Genomic DNA, 14426 nt, shown 5'->3' on the forward strand with positions numbered 1-14426 from the left:
AAAATACTCATGAAAGAAATTGAGGAAGACACAAAGAAATGGAAAAATGTTCCATGCTCATGGATTGGAAGAACAAATATCGTGAAGATGTCAATGCTACCTAGAGCAATCTACACATTCAATGCAATCCCCATCAAAATACCATCCACTTTTTTCAAAGAAATGGAACAAATAAACCTAAAATTTGTATGGAACCAGAAAAGACCCCACATAGCCAGAGGAATGTTGAAAAAGAAAAGCAAAGCTGGCGGCATCACAATTCCAGACTTCCAGCTCTATTACAAAGCTGTCATCATCAAGACAGTATGGTACTGGCACAAACACAGGCACATAGATCAATGGAACAGAATAGAGAGCCCAGAAATGGACCCTCAACTCTATGGTCAACTAATCTTTGACAAAGCAGGAAAGAATGTCCAATGGAAAAAAGACAGTCTCTTCAACAAATGGTGTAGGGAAACTTGGACAGCCACATGCAGAAGAATGAAACTGGACCATTTCCTTACACCACACACAAAAATAGACTCCAAATGGTTGAAAGACCTCAATGTGAGACAGGAGTCCATCAAAATCCTAGAGGAGAACACAGGCAGCAACCTCTTCGACCTCAGCCGCAGCAACTTCTTCCTAGAAACATCTCCAAAGGCAAGGGAAGCAAGGGCAAAAATGAACTATTGGGGCTTCATCAAGATAAAAAGCTTTTGCAAAGCAAAGGAAACAGTCAACAAAACCAAAAGACAACCGACAGAATGGGAGAAGATATTTGCAAATGACATATCAGATAAAGGGCTAGTATCCAAAATCTATAAAGAACTTCTTAAAGTCAACACCCAAAGAATAAATGATCTAATCAAGAAATGGGCAGGGCGCCTGGGTGGCTCAGTTGGTTAAGCGACTGCCTTCGGCTCAGGTCATGATCCTGGAGTCCCGGGATCGAGTCCCGCATCGGGCTCCCTGCTCGGCAGGGAGCCTGCTTCTCCCTCTGATCCTCCCCCTCTCATGCTCTCTGTCTCCCATTCTCTCTCTCAGATAAATAAATAAAAAATCTTAAAAAAAAAAAAAAAAGAAATGGGAAGAAGACATGAACAGACATTTTTCCAAAGAAGACATCCAAATGGCCAACAGACACATGAAAAAGTGCTCAATATCGCTCGGCATCAGGGAAATCCAAATCAAAACCTCAATGAGATACCACCTCACACCAGTCAGAATGGCTAAAATTAACAAGTCAGGAAATGACAGATGTTGGCAGGGATGCGGAGAAAGGGGAACCCGCCTACACTGTTGGTGGGAATGCAAGCTGGTGCAGCCACTCTGGAAAACAGTATGGAGGTTCCTCAAAAAGTTGAAAATAGAGCTACCATATGATCCAGCAATTGCACTACTGGGTATTTACCCCAAAGATACAAAAGTAGGGATCCGAAAGGGTACATGCACCCTGATGTTTATAGCAGCAATGTCCACAATAGCCAAACTGTGGAAAGAGCCAAGATGTCCATCGACAGATGAATGGATAAAGAAGAAGTGGTATATATATACAATGGAATATTATGCAGCCATCAAAAGGAATGAGATCATGCCATTTGCAACGACGTGGATGGAACTGGAGGGTATTATGCTGAGCGAAATAAGTCAAACAGAAAAAGACATGTATCATATGACCTCACTGATATGAGGAATTCTTAATCTCAGGAAACAAACTGAGGGTTGCTGGAGTGGGGGGTAGGGTGGGAGGGATGGGGTGACTGGGTGATAGACACTGGGGAGGGTATGTGCTCTGGTAAGCGCTGTGAATTGTGCAAGACTGTTGAATCTCAGATCTGTACCTCTGAAACAATGCAATATATGAAAAATAAAATAAAATAAAATAAAAAAATAAAGATGAGGAGCCTGAGACCCAGAGCCATTAGACTTAATCTAAGTCACAATTGGTTAGGGGTAAACCCAAAACCAAAACCCAGGAGCTTTGATGTTCAATCCAGAGTTTTCAGTTCATAAATGTGTATGATCTCAATACCTCAGTATTCCACATTCTCTCCCATGGCAGCTTTAATAATATTCCTTCATCCATTCAGGTTTGCAGTAGAGTGAAAGACATGCTAAGACAGTATGAGGATTTATCATGTGGATCATATTGCTTAAGGATCAAGAGGGAAGAATGGGGCAAATTAAAGCAAATCCAAGGGGACCTTAAAACCCTAACAGGAAAGGCTGAATATAGTATCATCAGAGATAATGATGATGACAGTGATAATGATGTTGATGATGGCCTTGATGATAGAAAAGAATAAAGAAGGGGAGGAGTAGGAAGAGAAAGCTAACATTTATTGAGGCTTGTGATTCCAGGGTTTAGTCTGATTCTTTCTGAAGGCACCATGTTTTTTCAAACTTACACTATCAACTCTGTTATCTGTATAGAATTCTTCTATGACTCCCTACTCTCTACCTTGCCCCCGTTCTGGATTCTTACCCTGTGACCTTGAATGGGTACATTTTCCTAGCCTTATTTATCAGTCTTTCATAGAGAAGTAAAAAGCATTTATAATGGCACCTACAATGTAACAGGTGTTTTGTTTTGTTTGTTTGTTTCAGAGTTTAATTTAACCCCAGTGACAGCTATAGAAAGGCATCCCTCCCAGAAAGACTTCTGTGCCACCTGGGAGTTTTGGCAACCTTGGTAAAAGTACTCAGTGACAGCTGTATGGCCCTAGGAAGTGAAGCAAAAGAGAAAGAGCAGAGGAGAGAAAAAGAGCTCTAAAAATTCCCAGAACAGTAGTTTTTGATCAAAATCTTTTTTCCCCAAAACATATTTCTTTGTTTCCTATTTTGCCCAAATAATATGACCACTAACTGAAATGCCAATGTTCATAGGCCGCAGTTCTTTTGATTACACTGTAAATTTATCAGCTCTATTTTCCATGAGTGAATCAAGTCACTAATAAAGCTAGAAATGAGATAATGGGGGAAGAAAATAGATAGGACCAGACTACTGGGTACCAAGGCTCCAGTGCTCACTCTAATTCCAACTGCTGGTCTTTTTGAACCTTTTTTATTTGTTATTTGAGGGCAGGAATTGGGTACATTGATAGCATTTCATTATTCAATTGTTATAATCACTAATTGATTAATTAGCTAATTCATTTAATGCCAGACTTGTGGGATATAAAGAGCATTTTTTTTTAAGATTTTATTTATTTATTTGACAGAGAGAGAGACAGCGAGAGAGGGAACACAAGCAGGGGTAGTGGGAGAGGGAGAAGCAGGCTTCCCGTGGAGTAGGGAACCCGATGCGGGGCTCTATCCCAGGACCCTGGGATCATGACCTGAGCCGAAGGCAGACACCTAACAACTGAGCCACCCAGGTGCCCCAGGATACAAAGAGCATTAAACTTGGAGTCCGATGATAGGGTTGAGCCCTGCAGTAATGAACAAATTATTTAGCTTCTCCACACTTTAGTTTTCTTGTCTATAAAGGTAAGGGATTATAGGGCACTATGGGAAAAAACCTTTGCATGCTTATTCTATAAAATCTGTAGGGTTGAAGTTTGGGCTATGACTTCAGAATGGCCTCTGAACTGACCACCAAAAGACAAAGTAGATTGTCCCTGTGATTGAGATTCTGACTTGCAGAATGGAGAATTTGGTTTTTCTCTTGTGGAGACCAAGAGACGACCTATGGAGGTCAGATACAGTGGGATTCAACAGAAAAAGAAAGTAAGTGGCATCTGACTTCTGTGAGCTTGGGCAAGGTCCTTCACTCCCAGCCTCAGGATTCCCAACTCTACTTTGAGGTGGCAGGTCTGAGTCCCATTTCAATGGGACCAAGAGTCTCATACTCTCTGTTTGGTGAACTGCAGTGAAGGACAGCAACTCAATCCAGCCATGCACTCCGTAAGGAACGATTTGTGCTGGCTTGGGAACCAGAGAACCTATAAATCAGAGGTGCAAAGACACGAGTATGAATAACAAAACTCATTGAACATTTCCTCCTGCGGGGTGTCTCTCCATGGGTTGTATGGCACTTACATTCATTCTTATCTTTTTCATGGACCTCGATTTCTAGAATTCATGATTTTACATATAATTGTGCTTGATTCGCTTCCTGTTCTTTCAGGGCATGGGCTGTGTGTTTTTCCTCTTCCTGTCTCTCCACGCCTTACATAAAATAGACATGAATTGTCCCTCTGTTGGATGAATTCATTCATTCATTTATAGCAGCAGCAGTGTAGTCCAGGGTGGAGTGAAGGAAAGAACATCAGGGTCAGAGGTCTGGGTCTTGCACTGTGAATTCCTTGCTATATGAGCCTGGAAACCCAAAGTAGCCTCTCAGCCTCAGCATGCCAGGCCTATGTGGCCTACCTCCTGGGTGTCTGTGGTAACTAAATAAACTCACCTCAGTGAAGCTATGGGATACAATGCAAGTAGAGGGGATAAAGATTACAACTACACCAAAACACTGAGACATAGGAATAAAGCCCAGAAGAACATATGCAAAATGTCGGACAGTGATTTTGTTAGGATCTTGGGATTATAGGTGATTTTTTTTTCATTTCTCTATTTTTCAAATATTCTGAATCATGAAATCCTTTTTTTAAAAAATGTAATGTCTTGTTATTATTGGCCAGGTCTTCCTGATTTCCTTGGAAAGTCCTCTCCTGCTTTCCTCTCCAAGGCCAACGCCCCAGCCCAGGCCCTCCACACCCCAGCCCGGTCTCCCTATTCCAGCCCGCAGTCCACCCTGCATCTGAAGCCAGCCCCGCCTTCCCCCACCTCTGCTATCATCACAAAAACCTCCGTCGGCTCCCTTTCTTTTTCTCTCTCACATCAGAACCCACTCCTGCACCTGACCTTCAGCTCCATGAAGGGGTGACTGCACATTCTTTCCAGCCACTCCCAAAGCATCTTCAGCTCCAGTTGGCCAATCTTTACACTAGTTTAGGGTCACAGCAAAGAGGAGGCTATTGCCAGCCAGAAAACATGTGTAGTTTGGCTCACAGAGTATTCTTATAAAGTTTGAGCCAAAGTTTAAAAACGGTGATTTCAGATAAAAACCCAAACTTCAACTTTTTTGTTTTAAAAATAGGAACATCTGGCAACGCAGATCCTCCATTCCCTCACGGCTACAGTGTGGAAACAGCTGACAGGAGCTGAGTAGCAGCTACCCCCTTGGTCGGGGCCTGCGGTCCCACCACTCACAGTAGGGCCTCTACTGACCCACAAGGTACCTTCAGGAAAAGTAGAGAAAAGAATTTCTTCCTCTGAGCAGAAGCAGCCCCACCCAGAAGGCACAGCTTGGCAAGCCCAGCAAAGGCTGGATGGATTTTGGCCTCTACTCTCCAAATGAGCTGGAGTCTCTCATTAACAACGCAGCTGGCATGACCATAGACACCAGCTCTGCCCCCACAACAAAGGCAGTTAGGTGTCTGGCCTCTGTAGGCTCACATATTAAAATGTCCACAATAATGGCCATCTGGGCTCCAATTTCATTTGTCTGTGGTACTCTCCGCCCTGCCATCTGCTTTGTCTCCACACGGGCTTCCCTCCATCACAAGATGGCTGCCAGAGCTGAGTGCTGCCTGCCTCTTTATTCACCTGCAGATGGACAGAATGTCTTCCCATACCCCTCAAGTAAGAGCCCTGAGCTACAGTCTGAATGAATCACTTCTCAGCAAACTTACTTTAGCCAGGACAATGCCAGGCACTAACTGGCTCAGGTTTAGGTTCTCTGAACAATTCACTATAGCAAGGCAGTTGGTGATTTATCCCAGTGTTTCTCAATGCAGATATTAACATTTTGGCCAATTTTAGCTGTGCCCTAATAGTGCGTCCCCTGCAGTACATTTAGCATATCTGGCACCTCTCGATCAGATACCAGCCATATACCCTAGTTGTTGAGGTAACCAAAAATGCCCACATGCTAGTTGTATCTAGACACTTGTGCATCTGGAGGTCCGACCAAGCCGAATGGGCTTCAACACAATAGGGAAGAGTGGTTCCTTAAAAACAAAGTCTGGCCCTATTAGGAAGATGGGAAAGTAGGAACAAATTCTGGGAGGTCAATCCACATACATTCACTACACTTTCTTCTAGGTAGGAGAGAAGATAAAAGAGAAGAAAAACTATGGCTGCTAAATTTTTAACCTGCGATTTCTGCCTCAGATGTGCCCCCGGTTACTATGGAAACCCCTTGCTGATTGGAAGCACCTGTAAGAAATGTGACTGCAGTGGAAATTCAGATCCCAACCTGATCTTTGAAGATTGCGATGAGGTCACCGGCCAGTGTAGGAATTGCCTACGCAACACCACAGGATTCAAGTGTGAACGCTGTGCCCCTGGCTACTATGGGGATGCCAGGATAGCCAAGAACTGTGCAGGTACAGTACTATATCGATCGTGGCCAGCACGTACACTGAATCTAGATGGATCGATGTTGGGGAGATACTGCAAGTGTCCCCTTGTCACTTTTGCAGGGCAATGTGCATTCTTAGGAATGTGCACCCCAAACTCACCAGGGGTAGATGATTTATCAAGGTTACTGGCACAACTTAGCTCATGGGTAGGATAAACCATGAGACAGTCACACAAATGAACTTTCACCTTATCTTATATTCTTCCGATTTTGATCAAAGAAGTAAATCAGACTTCCATGGATTACCTATCATTGACCAGAATTTTGAATGAAAATTTGCAAGATTTACCTCTGTTTTCTTATTCTGGAAGCTATGTCCCTTTTACCAGTTGTGATTGGTAAAACTGACTTCTTAGTGAAATAGATTAGCAAGCCAAGGGTACAGTTTAGTCATCCCCAATGTCCTCAAATTGTCAGGGTAAATATTGCAGGGACAGTGTAAGAAATCTTCCTGGTTAAACTTCAGTTAGACTAAAATGTACAAATTTTATTCATGATTTCTCTAATCCATTTGCTGCATAGAGTGAAGCTCTTCAGAAATAAAGTTAAATCGCCTTCCTCAGGGCAAAGGAAAGTTGAGACTGAATATTTCTTACTCTTTTGTTACTGAGAGGGAACAGGGTGAGGAAGAGGCATTGTATTCTTGTGGCATGCTTCTACTGGAATCCCCTCACTGAAGCAGATTCCCACCTGAAAAGATTTTAAGAAGTAAAGAGTTTAAAGTTGAGAAGAAGGCACATATGAGCTGCAGAAGTCACAATAAAAGTGAACATGTCTACAAGAAAGCCAAGTGCACTGAGGCATAAAACCAGAGACAAGAGAGGAGTTCTGTGTCCAGTCAGGCAGGCATCCAAAAGAGTATTGGCAAAATCAAAGCCTTAGACATTGATGCTCCAATTCTCAAAACATTTACTAAACACGTTAAACTACATAGATGCAGGTCACTCTTAGAAAAGATGCCAAAGTTAGAAGCAATAAAGTATGATCTTGCTGAATTGTTTAATAAATCTACATTTTGTGGAACATTACACAGCTGAAATGTAATAAATGTGCATCCCTCATGAAGCTAATTTTTTATGATGATTCTTTAGAGACAGTTAAGAGGTGGGGGAGAATTCACAATACTATTCCAGCTCACAGCTAGCATAAATAGCTTAGGAAATCTTTTTTAAATATTACAAATGAATTGCTACTGAGAAACTCAATGGAAAATGAACAATCTGATAAGATCGGGGTTTTTGTTTTTTTTCCAAAAGGCATTCTTGAAAATCATCAGTAGATTAATAATGGGCTCTCAGGTCTTCTAAAATCACGTAAATATGTTCCTGATTCTTTCCACGACATTATTCCTAGTCATCCCACTGATAGCTATCATTTGGAGGTTTGGAGTCAGCCTTGCCAAGGGTCAAGCACCGTGGGAGCCAAAAATCGCTCTTGAGCCTCCTCCCTCCCTCCCTCCCGCTGCACTGTTCCTACCTCACACCTGGCAATGATCAACCCTGGAGTTGGATTAAACTGGAGAATCAGTCTGTGATGAAAGGAAGGCTCTCAGATTCCAGTTGAATGATGGGTTCCGGGATCATTTTGTACTTTGTGAAACTTCCCAGGATCTTTTTGGACTGAAGCAATTGTAGAGTCATGTCAGAATCCCAGAAAGTTGGGAGAGGAGTCCTAGAAAAGGTAGATTTACTTTGCCCCAGGGCCGCCTTTGAAAATCTCCCTGGGCTGGGTTTAATTGGGTGAGGGTCATAATCTCTAGATCACGGACTCTACACCATCGTGAGGAAGAATATAATTAATCCCCGTTGGAAGAACTATATACTGATAGCCAGTATTTCTAGAAACCAGGAAAACATTGCCATATTTTAAGCATTAAGAAACAAATCCCTAACCTCTTGTTTTTGTTTCCTACAGTGTGCAATTGTGGGGGAGGCCCATGTGACAGCGTAACTGGAGAATGCTTGGAAGAAGGTTTTGAACCCCCTACAGGCATGGACTGCCCAACCATAAGTAAAAATAACAGTACATAATTGACTAACCCACTTTCTTTAATGTGCTGCAGGTGTAGGATTAAGAAGAGCTATGCAATTCCCTCTCTAGAAACTCCCTAAGTCCCCCTCCCGGCTTTAACCCTGTCTGTGCCTCCACCAAGGGGACCCTAAGCGGAAGCTACTTGATTCCAATTGGTAAAATGGGTGATTTACACTGAAACAACTCTACTTTAGAAAATTTATTTTATGAAGCCTTTAAATTCAGCATCTTACCTCGCGGGTAAAGGCAGAATCAGAAGAGCAATTCCTAGTGACCGAGTTCATTTTAATTCCTCTTTCCATATTATCTCTTCAAATCCTCAGATAACGTCATATACAGACAATGCTTTACAACACTAGGGAAACCAAGACACTAAGCCACTTAAGTGGCTTTTCCCAAATCACTCCAAAATGGAAGTGGCAGCAGAAAGAAAATGTTCAGGCCTTATGGGATGGAGCTATTGTCTTACTTTCCTGGATTTCTCTGCCATTCCTATCAATCAAATCATGAGCAGTCCTGATGGTGCAGGAGCCAGCTGAAACACTTCACAGCAAATGCCCAGAGCTGGTCTTAACTTCTCAGGCACCCTTCAAGCCTTTCTTCTAGAAAAGGCTATGACTGATTCTTAGGATTTAAGGAAACGTTTGCCTTAGAAAGCCCTTTACTGAGAAAATAACTAATATTTGCCTTTAAGTAGAGTGGTTTAAAGACTATTTTAACTTTAGGTATCCCCTCCCCCAGACGAGAGTATCTTGGTCTCTCCGTGCCTGTAAGCACAAGAGATTAATGTTATGGATGATTCACATCTTAGAAGATGGCACAGGATGTGAGGCACAAGCAGGGCAAAGTTCACACACTGATCAGCAAGGTCATTTTAAGGACCTTAAATGATGTGCTGGCTGGGGAGCCATTCCTTTAAGATAGCATGTCCATAAGACCATGTTAAACTTCAAATAACAAATTAACACATTAACAACTATTAACACTTCAGTCTTCATTTATTCGTTCTCTGGAAAAGAGGACAGTCTGAGGAAAAGAGATTGGGAACAGAAAAGTTTCAGGGAGTGGTCAAGACCGGTTTCAAAGCACGGTCTGCTGTCCTTCTGAGTATGCCGCAAGTGGGCACTGGGCCCCCCAGGAGCAGCAGGGGGTGGGGGGGGGAGGGGTAGGACAGCGGTAAGCGGAACTCAAATGTGAAATGCAAGGAGCGGGGAGAAGCTACGACCTACTTCACCATATGCCCAGACTGAGCAGATATTCACAGTGACATTGTACAGACCCCCTTCTGGCTGAAGTGTTCATCCAGACAGGAGGTCAGGCCACGCGGAGGCGCTGAGCCACCCCTGGGATAGGAATAGGAAAGAGGGGGTGCCTACCAAACAGCTTCACCAGTGGGCACTAAGCAAAAGCCTGACATGAAGAGAGCCATCCCAGAGGGTTGTCCCACCACTAAGGAAAAGTGGAGAGCGTGCTTCTCCTCCCCCACCCACCGTGCAAATGGCTTGCCCTTTTATGCTTCCTTCCTTTCTCAGTTCAGCGATTGGTGTCCACAACAGCCTACTTGCCCTGTTGCACGCCTTGTTCGTTTTGTTATGTTTTAAGTGGGGATAGTGCCCGATGTACGGTTTGAGTCATCTTAGACTCCAGTGTGCTTTGAGTGTAAGGACTGATTCTGTGACCCAGAACAGTTCCTCAGGAAACAAACCTAAAAATAATATTAACCAAGGAAGTACACATAATGATCTACTAGAGCACGTGCTTCCCCGCTGACTTTCAGTTTTAAAGAAATAACATGTCCGTTTTACCTCCAGGCTGTGATAAGTGCATCTGGGATCTGATTGATGACCTTCGATTAGCAGCCCTCTCGATTGAAGACAGCAAATCTGGTCTGTTGAGTGTCTCATCCGGTGCGGCTGCTCATAGGCACGTGAATGAACTCAACTCCACCATCTTCCTCCTCAAAGTAGGCAGCCATGTTGTACCTTGAGCTGGATCTCATGCTGGTCTTACAGGGCTGCTCCTAGAACTCCTCTCCTTTCTATCATCTCAGTCCCATGGCTGTATTACAGATGGGTTGTTAGACGAGGAAATGAGAAAAAGTTTATTGTAACCATGAGCTTCAGGCCAAAACAAGAGCAGCCATCTATAAAAGAACGTAATGTGGAGAATGTAACAACTAAAACAAGCAGTATCTATGTACCAATCTACGAGGGAAGGAAAACACTCTTATTTCCTTGGTAAAAATGTGCATTGGTTATTCAGGTCCTTACCACAAACTTACCATTACCTTAACCTCAATTTGCAGTGCTTTGAGGAGTTTCTCTAGAAACCTCTCTCCTGCTCACTCTCTCTCGCACACTTACCTTTCCTTCTTACTGACACACAGTCTCTCTCATCTTCCCACACACACACACTGAAGCACACAGACATACATGCTCAGTGTCTCCTCACAGGTCTAGTGGTTAATATCTAATAAACAGTCAAAAACAAACTGTAACAGTGCTGCTGTATCTAAACTGGTTTTGTTTTTTTTTTTAAGATTTTATTTATTTGACAGAGAAAGAGACAGCAAGAGAGGGAACACAAGCAGGGGGAGTGGGAGAGGGAGAAGCAGGCTTCCCGCGGAGCAGGGAGTCCAATGCGGGGCTCGATCCCAGGACCCTGGGATCATGACCTGAGCTGAAGGCGGACGCTTAACGACTGAGCCACCCGGGCGCCCCTTGCTGTATCTAAACTTTAAGAGGTGTTTTTTTCCCCTCTAAATTATGGGCTTCCATCATAACCAACAGATATTTTTTAAAACAATAATAATTAACTGAAAGGATAATGGAATTAATATCAGCGCAGATTTTTACTTTATCAATTTCGCATAATAGTTAAGAGCACTAACTTTGAAACCAGATCGATTGCATTCAGATCCCAGCTCTGACACTCACTAGTTATGTGACCTGCACATTCTTCAGTTTTTTCCACTGGCATGGAGGATCATTATTGCACCTACCTCATGGGTTGTGGAGAGAATTCAGCAAGCGATATATAGAGAGAGCAGCTGCAACAGTACCTACCCTAGAAAGTGCTCATTACTCTACTTTTTAGAGGTGCAAATAAATGATATGCACAGCAATTGGCCAAATATGCAAAATGTAAAGTAAAGCAAGAATCACAAAATCATAGAGCTGTGTGGACTCCTAGTGAGCATTCTATCCCAAACTTAGGAATCATTCTTATCCACACTCATCTGTTTAGACACATGAAGGCACTACTTCTCGGAGTAGTCACCCAGACTCAGGCCTCTTGCTGCTTGAACTCTCTATCCTCAACAGCACAACTTCAAGATAGGTATAATTATAGCTGACAGGAAGTCAGTGTCAGGATTGAAAGGCTTACTCAAAGTAATCCAGGTAAAGCTACATGAGACCCAAATCCTCAAAAACGGAAAAGAGACGCCAAATGGTCTGAAATAAAGAGAATTGCTCTTCTTCTCAAAAAAAAAAAAGAAAGAAAGTAAATTTCCAAACTCCATTTTACATTACATTTTACATTACATTGATCTTTGTGGGTTGATCATTTCCTCCAGGGTCTGCCAAATTTGAAATTGAAATTGTAAAGGCCAGACACCCTGGGCGGCCCACCAGTCTACAGGGTGCTTTTGTGAAATTAGAAAAATGTGCCCTTTCTCCATGGCCAGCACAACCCGAGCACAACCCAGTGAGCAGAGCTTGCAGAATTTCAGCCCTGAAGGCCGTTGGAACCCTTGTGCAGACCCCAACCTTCATACCAGCTTACAGCAGCCTTCAGACCCCACGGTTTTGGTAACAGAAGCTCACATTCTACTCTGAGTCCTCTTATACTGAAAGCGTTGTATGTATATATATTTTTTAAAGATTTATTTGTTTATTTGAGAGAGAGAGAGAGCATGCAGGGGGAGGGCAAGAGAAAGAGAGAGTCTTAAGCAGACTCCACACTGAATGCAGAGCCCGAGGCAGAGCTCAATCTCAGGACCCTGAGATCACGACCTGAGCCAAAACCAAGAATCAGACACTTATCCAACTGAGCCACCCAGGCTCCCCTTTATGTATAGGGGGTTTTTTAATTTAAGTTTTTATTGTTATGTTAATCACCATACATTACATCATTAGTTTTTGACCCAGTGTTCCACGATTCATTCATGCAGAACGTGCCCTCCCCAATATCCGCCACCAGGCTAACTCATCCTCCCACCCCGTCCCCTCTAGAACCCTCAGTTTGTTTGTCAGAGTCCATCGTCTCTCATGGTTTGTCTCCCCCTCCGATTTCCCCCCCTTCATTCTTCCCCTCCTGCTATCTTCTTCTTTTTTTTTTTTTAACATATATTGTATTATTTGTTTCAGAGGTACAGATCTGTGATTCAACAGTCTTGCACAATTCACAGTGCTCATCATAGCACATACCCTCCCCAGTGTCTATCACCCAGAAACCCCATCCCTCCCACCCAACCCCCCACTCCAGCAACCCTCAGTTTGTTTCCTGAGATTAAGAATTCCTCATATCAGTGAGGTCATATGATACATGTCTTTCTCTGATTGACTTATTTCGCTCAGCGTAACACCCTCCAGTTCCATCCACGTCATTGCAAATGGCAAGATCTCATTCCTTTCGATGGCTACATAATATTCCATTGTATATATATACCACTTCTTCTTTATCCATTCATCTGTCGATGGACATCTTGGCTCTTTCCACAGTTTGGCTATTGTGGACATTGCTACTATAAACATCAGGGTGCACGTGCCCCTTCGGATCCTTACATTTGTATCTTTGGGGTAAATACCCAGTAGTGCAATTGCTGGATCATATGGTAGCTCTATTTTCAACTTTTTGAGGAACCTCCATACTGTTTTCCAGAGTGGCTGCACCAGCTTGCATTCCCACCAACAGTGTAGGAGGGTTCCCCTTTCTCCGCATCCCCACCAACATCAGTCACTTCCTGACTTATTAATTTTAGCCATTCTGACTGGTGTGAGGTGGTATCTCATTGAGGTTTTGATTTGGATTTCCCTGATGCCGAGCAATGTTGAGCACTTTTTCATGTGTCTGTTGGCCATTTGGATGTCTTCTTTGGAAAAATGTCTGTTCATGTCTTCTGCCCATTTCTTGATTAGATCATTTGTTCTTTGGGTATTGACTTTAAGAAGTTCTTTATAGATTTTGGATACTAGCCCTTTATCTGATATGTCATTTGCAAATATCTTCTCCCATTCTGTCAGTTGTCCTTTGGTTTTGTTGACTGTTTCCTTTGCTTTGCAAAAGCTTTTCATCTTGATGAAGTCCCAATAGTTCATTTTTGCCCTTGCTTCCCTTGCCTTTGGCGATGTCTCTAGGAAGAAGTTGCTGCGGCTGAGGTCGAAGAGGTTGCTGCCTGTGTTCTCCTTTAAGATGTTGATGGACTCCTGTCTCACATTGAGGTCTTTCAACCATTTTGAGCCTATTTTCTGTGTGGTGTAAGGAAATGGTCCAGTTTCATTCTTCTGCATGTGGCTGTCCAATTTTCCCTACACCATTTGTTGAAGAGACTGTCTTTTTTCCATTGGACATTCCTTCCTGCTTTGTCGAAGATTAGTTGACCATAGAGTTGAGGGTCCATTTCTGGGCTCTCTATTCTGTTCCATTGATCTGTGTGTCTGTTTTTGTGCCAGTACCATACTGTCTTGATGATGACAGCTTTGTAATAGAGCTGGAAGTCTGGAATTGTGATGCCGCCAGCTTTGCTTTTCTTTTTCAACATTCCTCTGGCTATGTGGGGTCTTTTCTGGTTCCATACAAATTTTAGGTTTATTTGTTCCATTTCTTTGAAAAAAGTGGATGGTATTTTGATGGGGATTGCATTGAATGTGTAGATTGCTCTAGGTAGCATTGACATCTTCACGATATTTGTTCTTCCAATCTATGAGCATGGAACGTTTTTCCATTTCTTTGTGTCTTCCTCAATTTCTTTCATGAGTATTTT

General features: G+C 42.9%; 1 protein-coding gene across 2 annotated transcripts in view; it reads left to right on the forward strand.

Annotated features, from left to right (window-relative positions):
• Nucleotides 1-14426, forward strand: part of LAMA4 (laminin subunit alpha 4) — a 152969-nt gene that overhangs the window by 60504 nt on the left and 78039 nt on the right. The window contains exons 5-7 of one of the 2 annotated variants that reach the window (XM_044917710.1): nucleotides 6160-6374; nucleotides 8324-8419; nucleotides 10252-10403. In XM_044917710.1, the coding sequence (XP_044773645.1) occupies nucleotides 6160-6374; nucleotides 8324-8419; nucleotides 10252-10403 (463 nt within the window). The remainder of the gene's footprint in view (nucleotides 1-6159; nucleotides 6375-8323; nucleotides 8420-10251; nucleotides 10404-14426) is intronic. The other variant, XM_044917709.1, reaches the window with a different exon arrangement.

The sequence above is a fragment of the Neomonachus schauinslandi genome, chromosome 8 (genome assembly GCF_002201575.2).
Source record: "Neomonachus schauinslandi chromosome 8, ASM220157v2, whole genome shotgun sequence".
In the NCBI taxonomy this organism is placed as follows: Eukaryota; Metazoa; Chordata; class Mammalia; order Carnivora; family Phocidae; genus Neomonachus; species Neomonachus schauinslandi.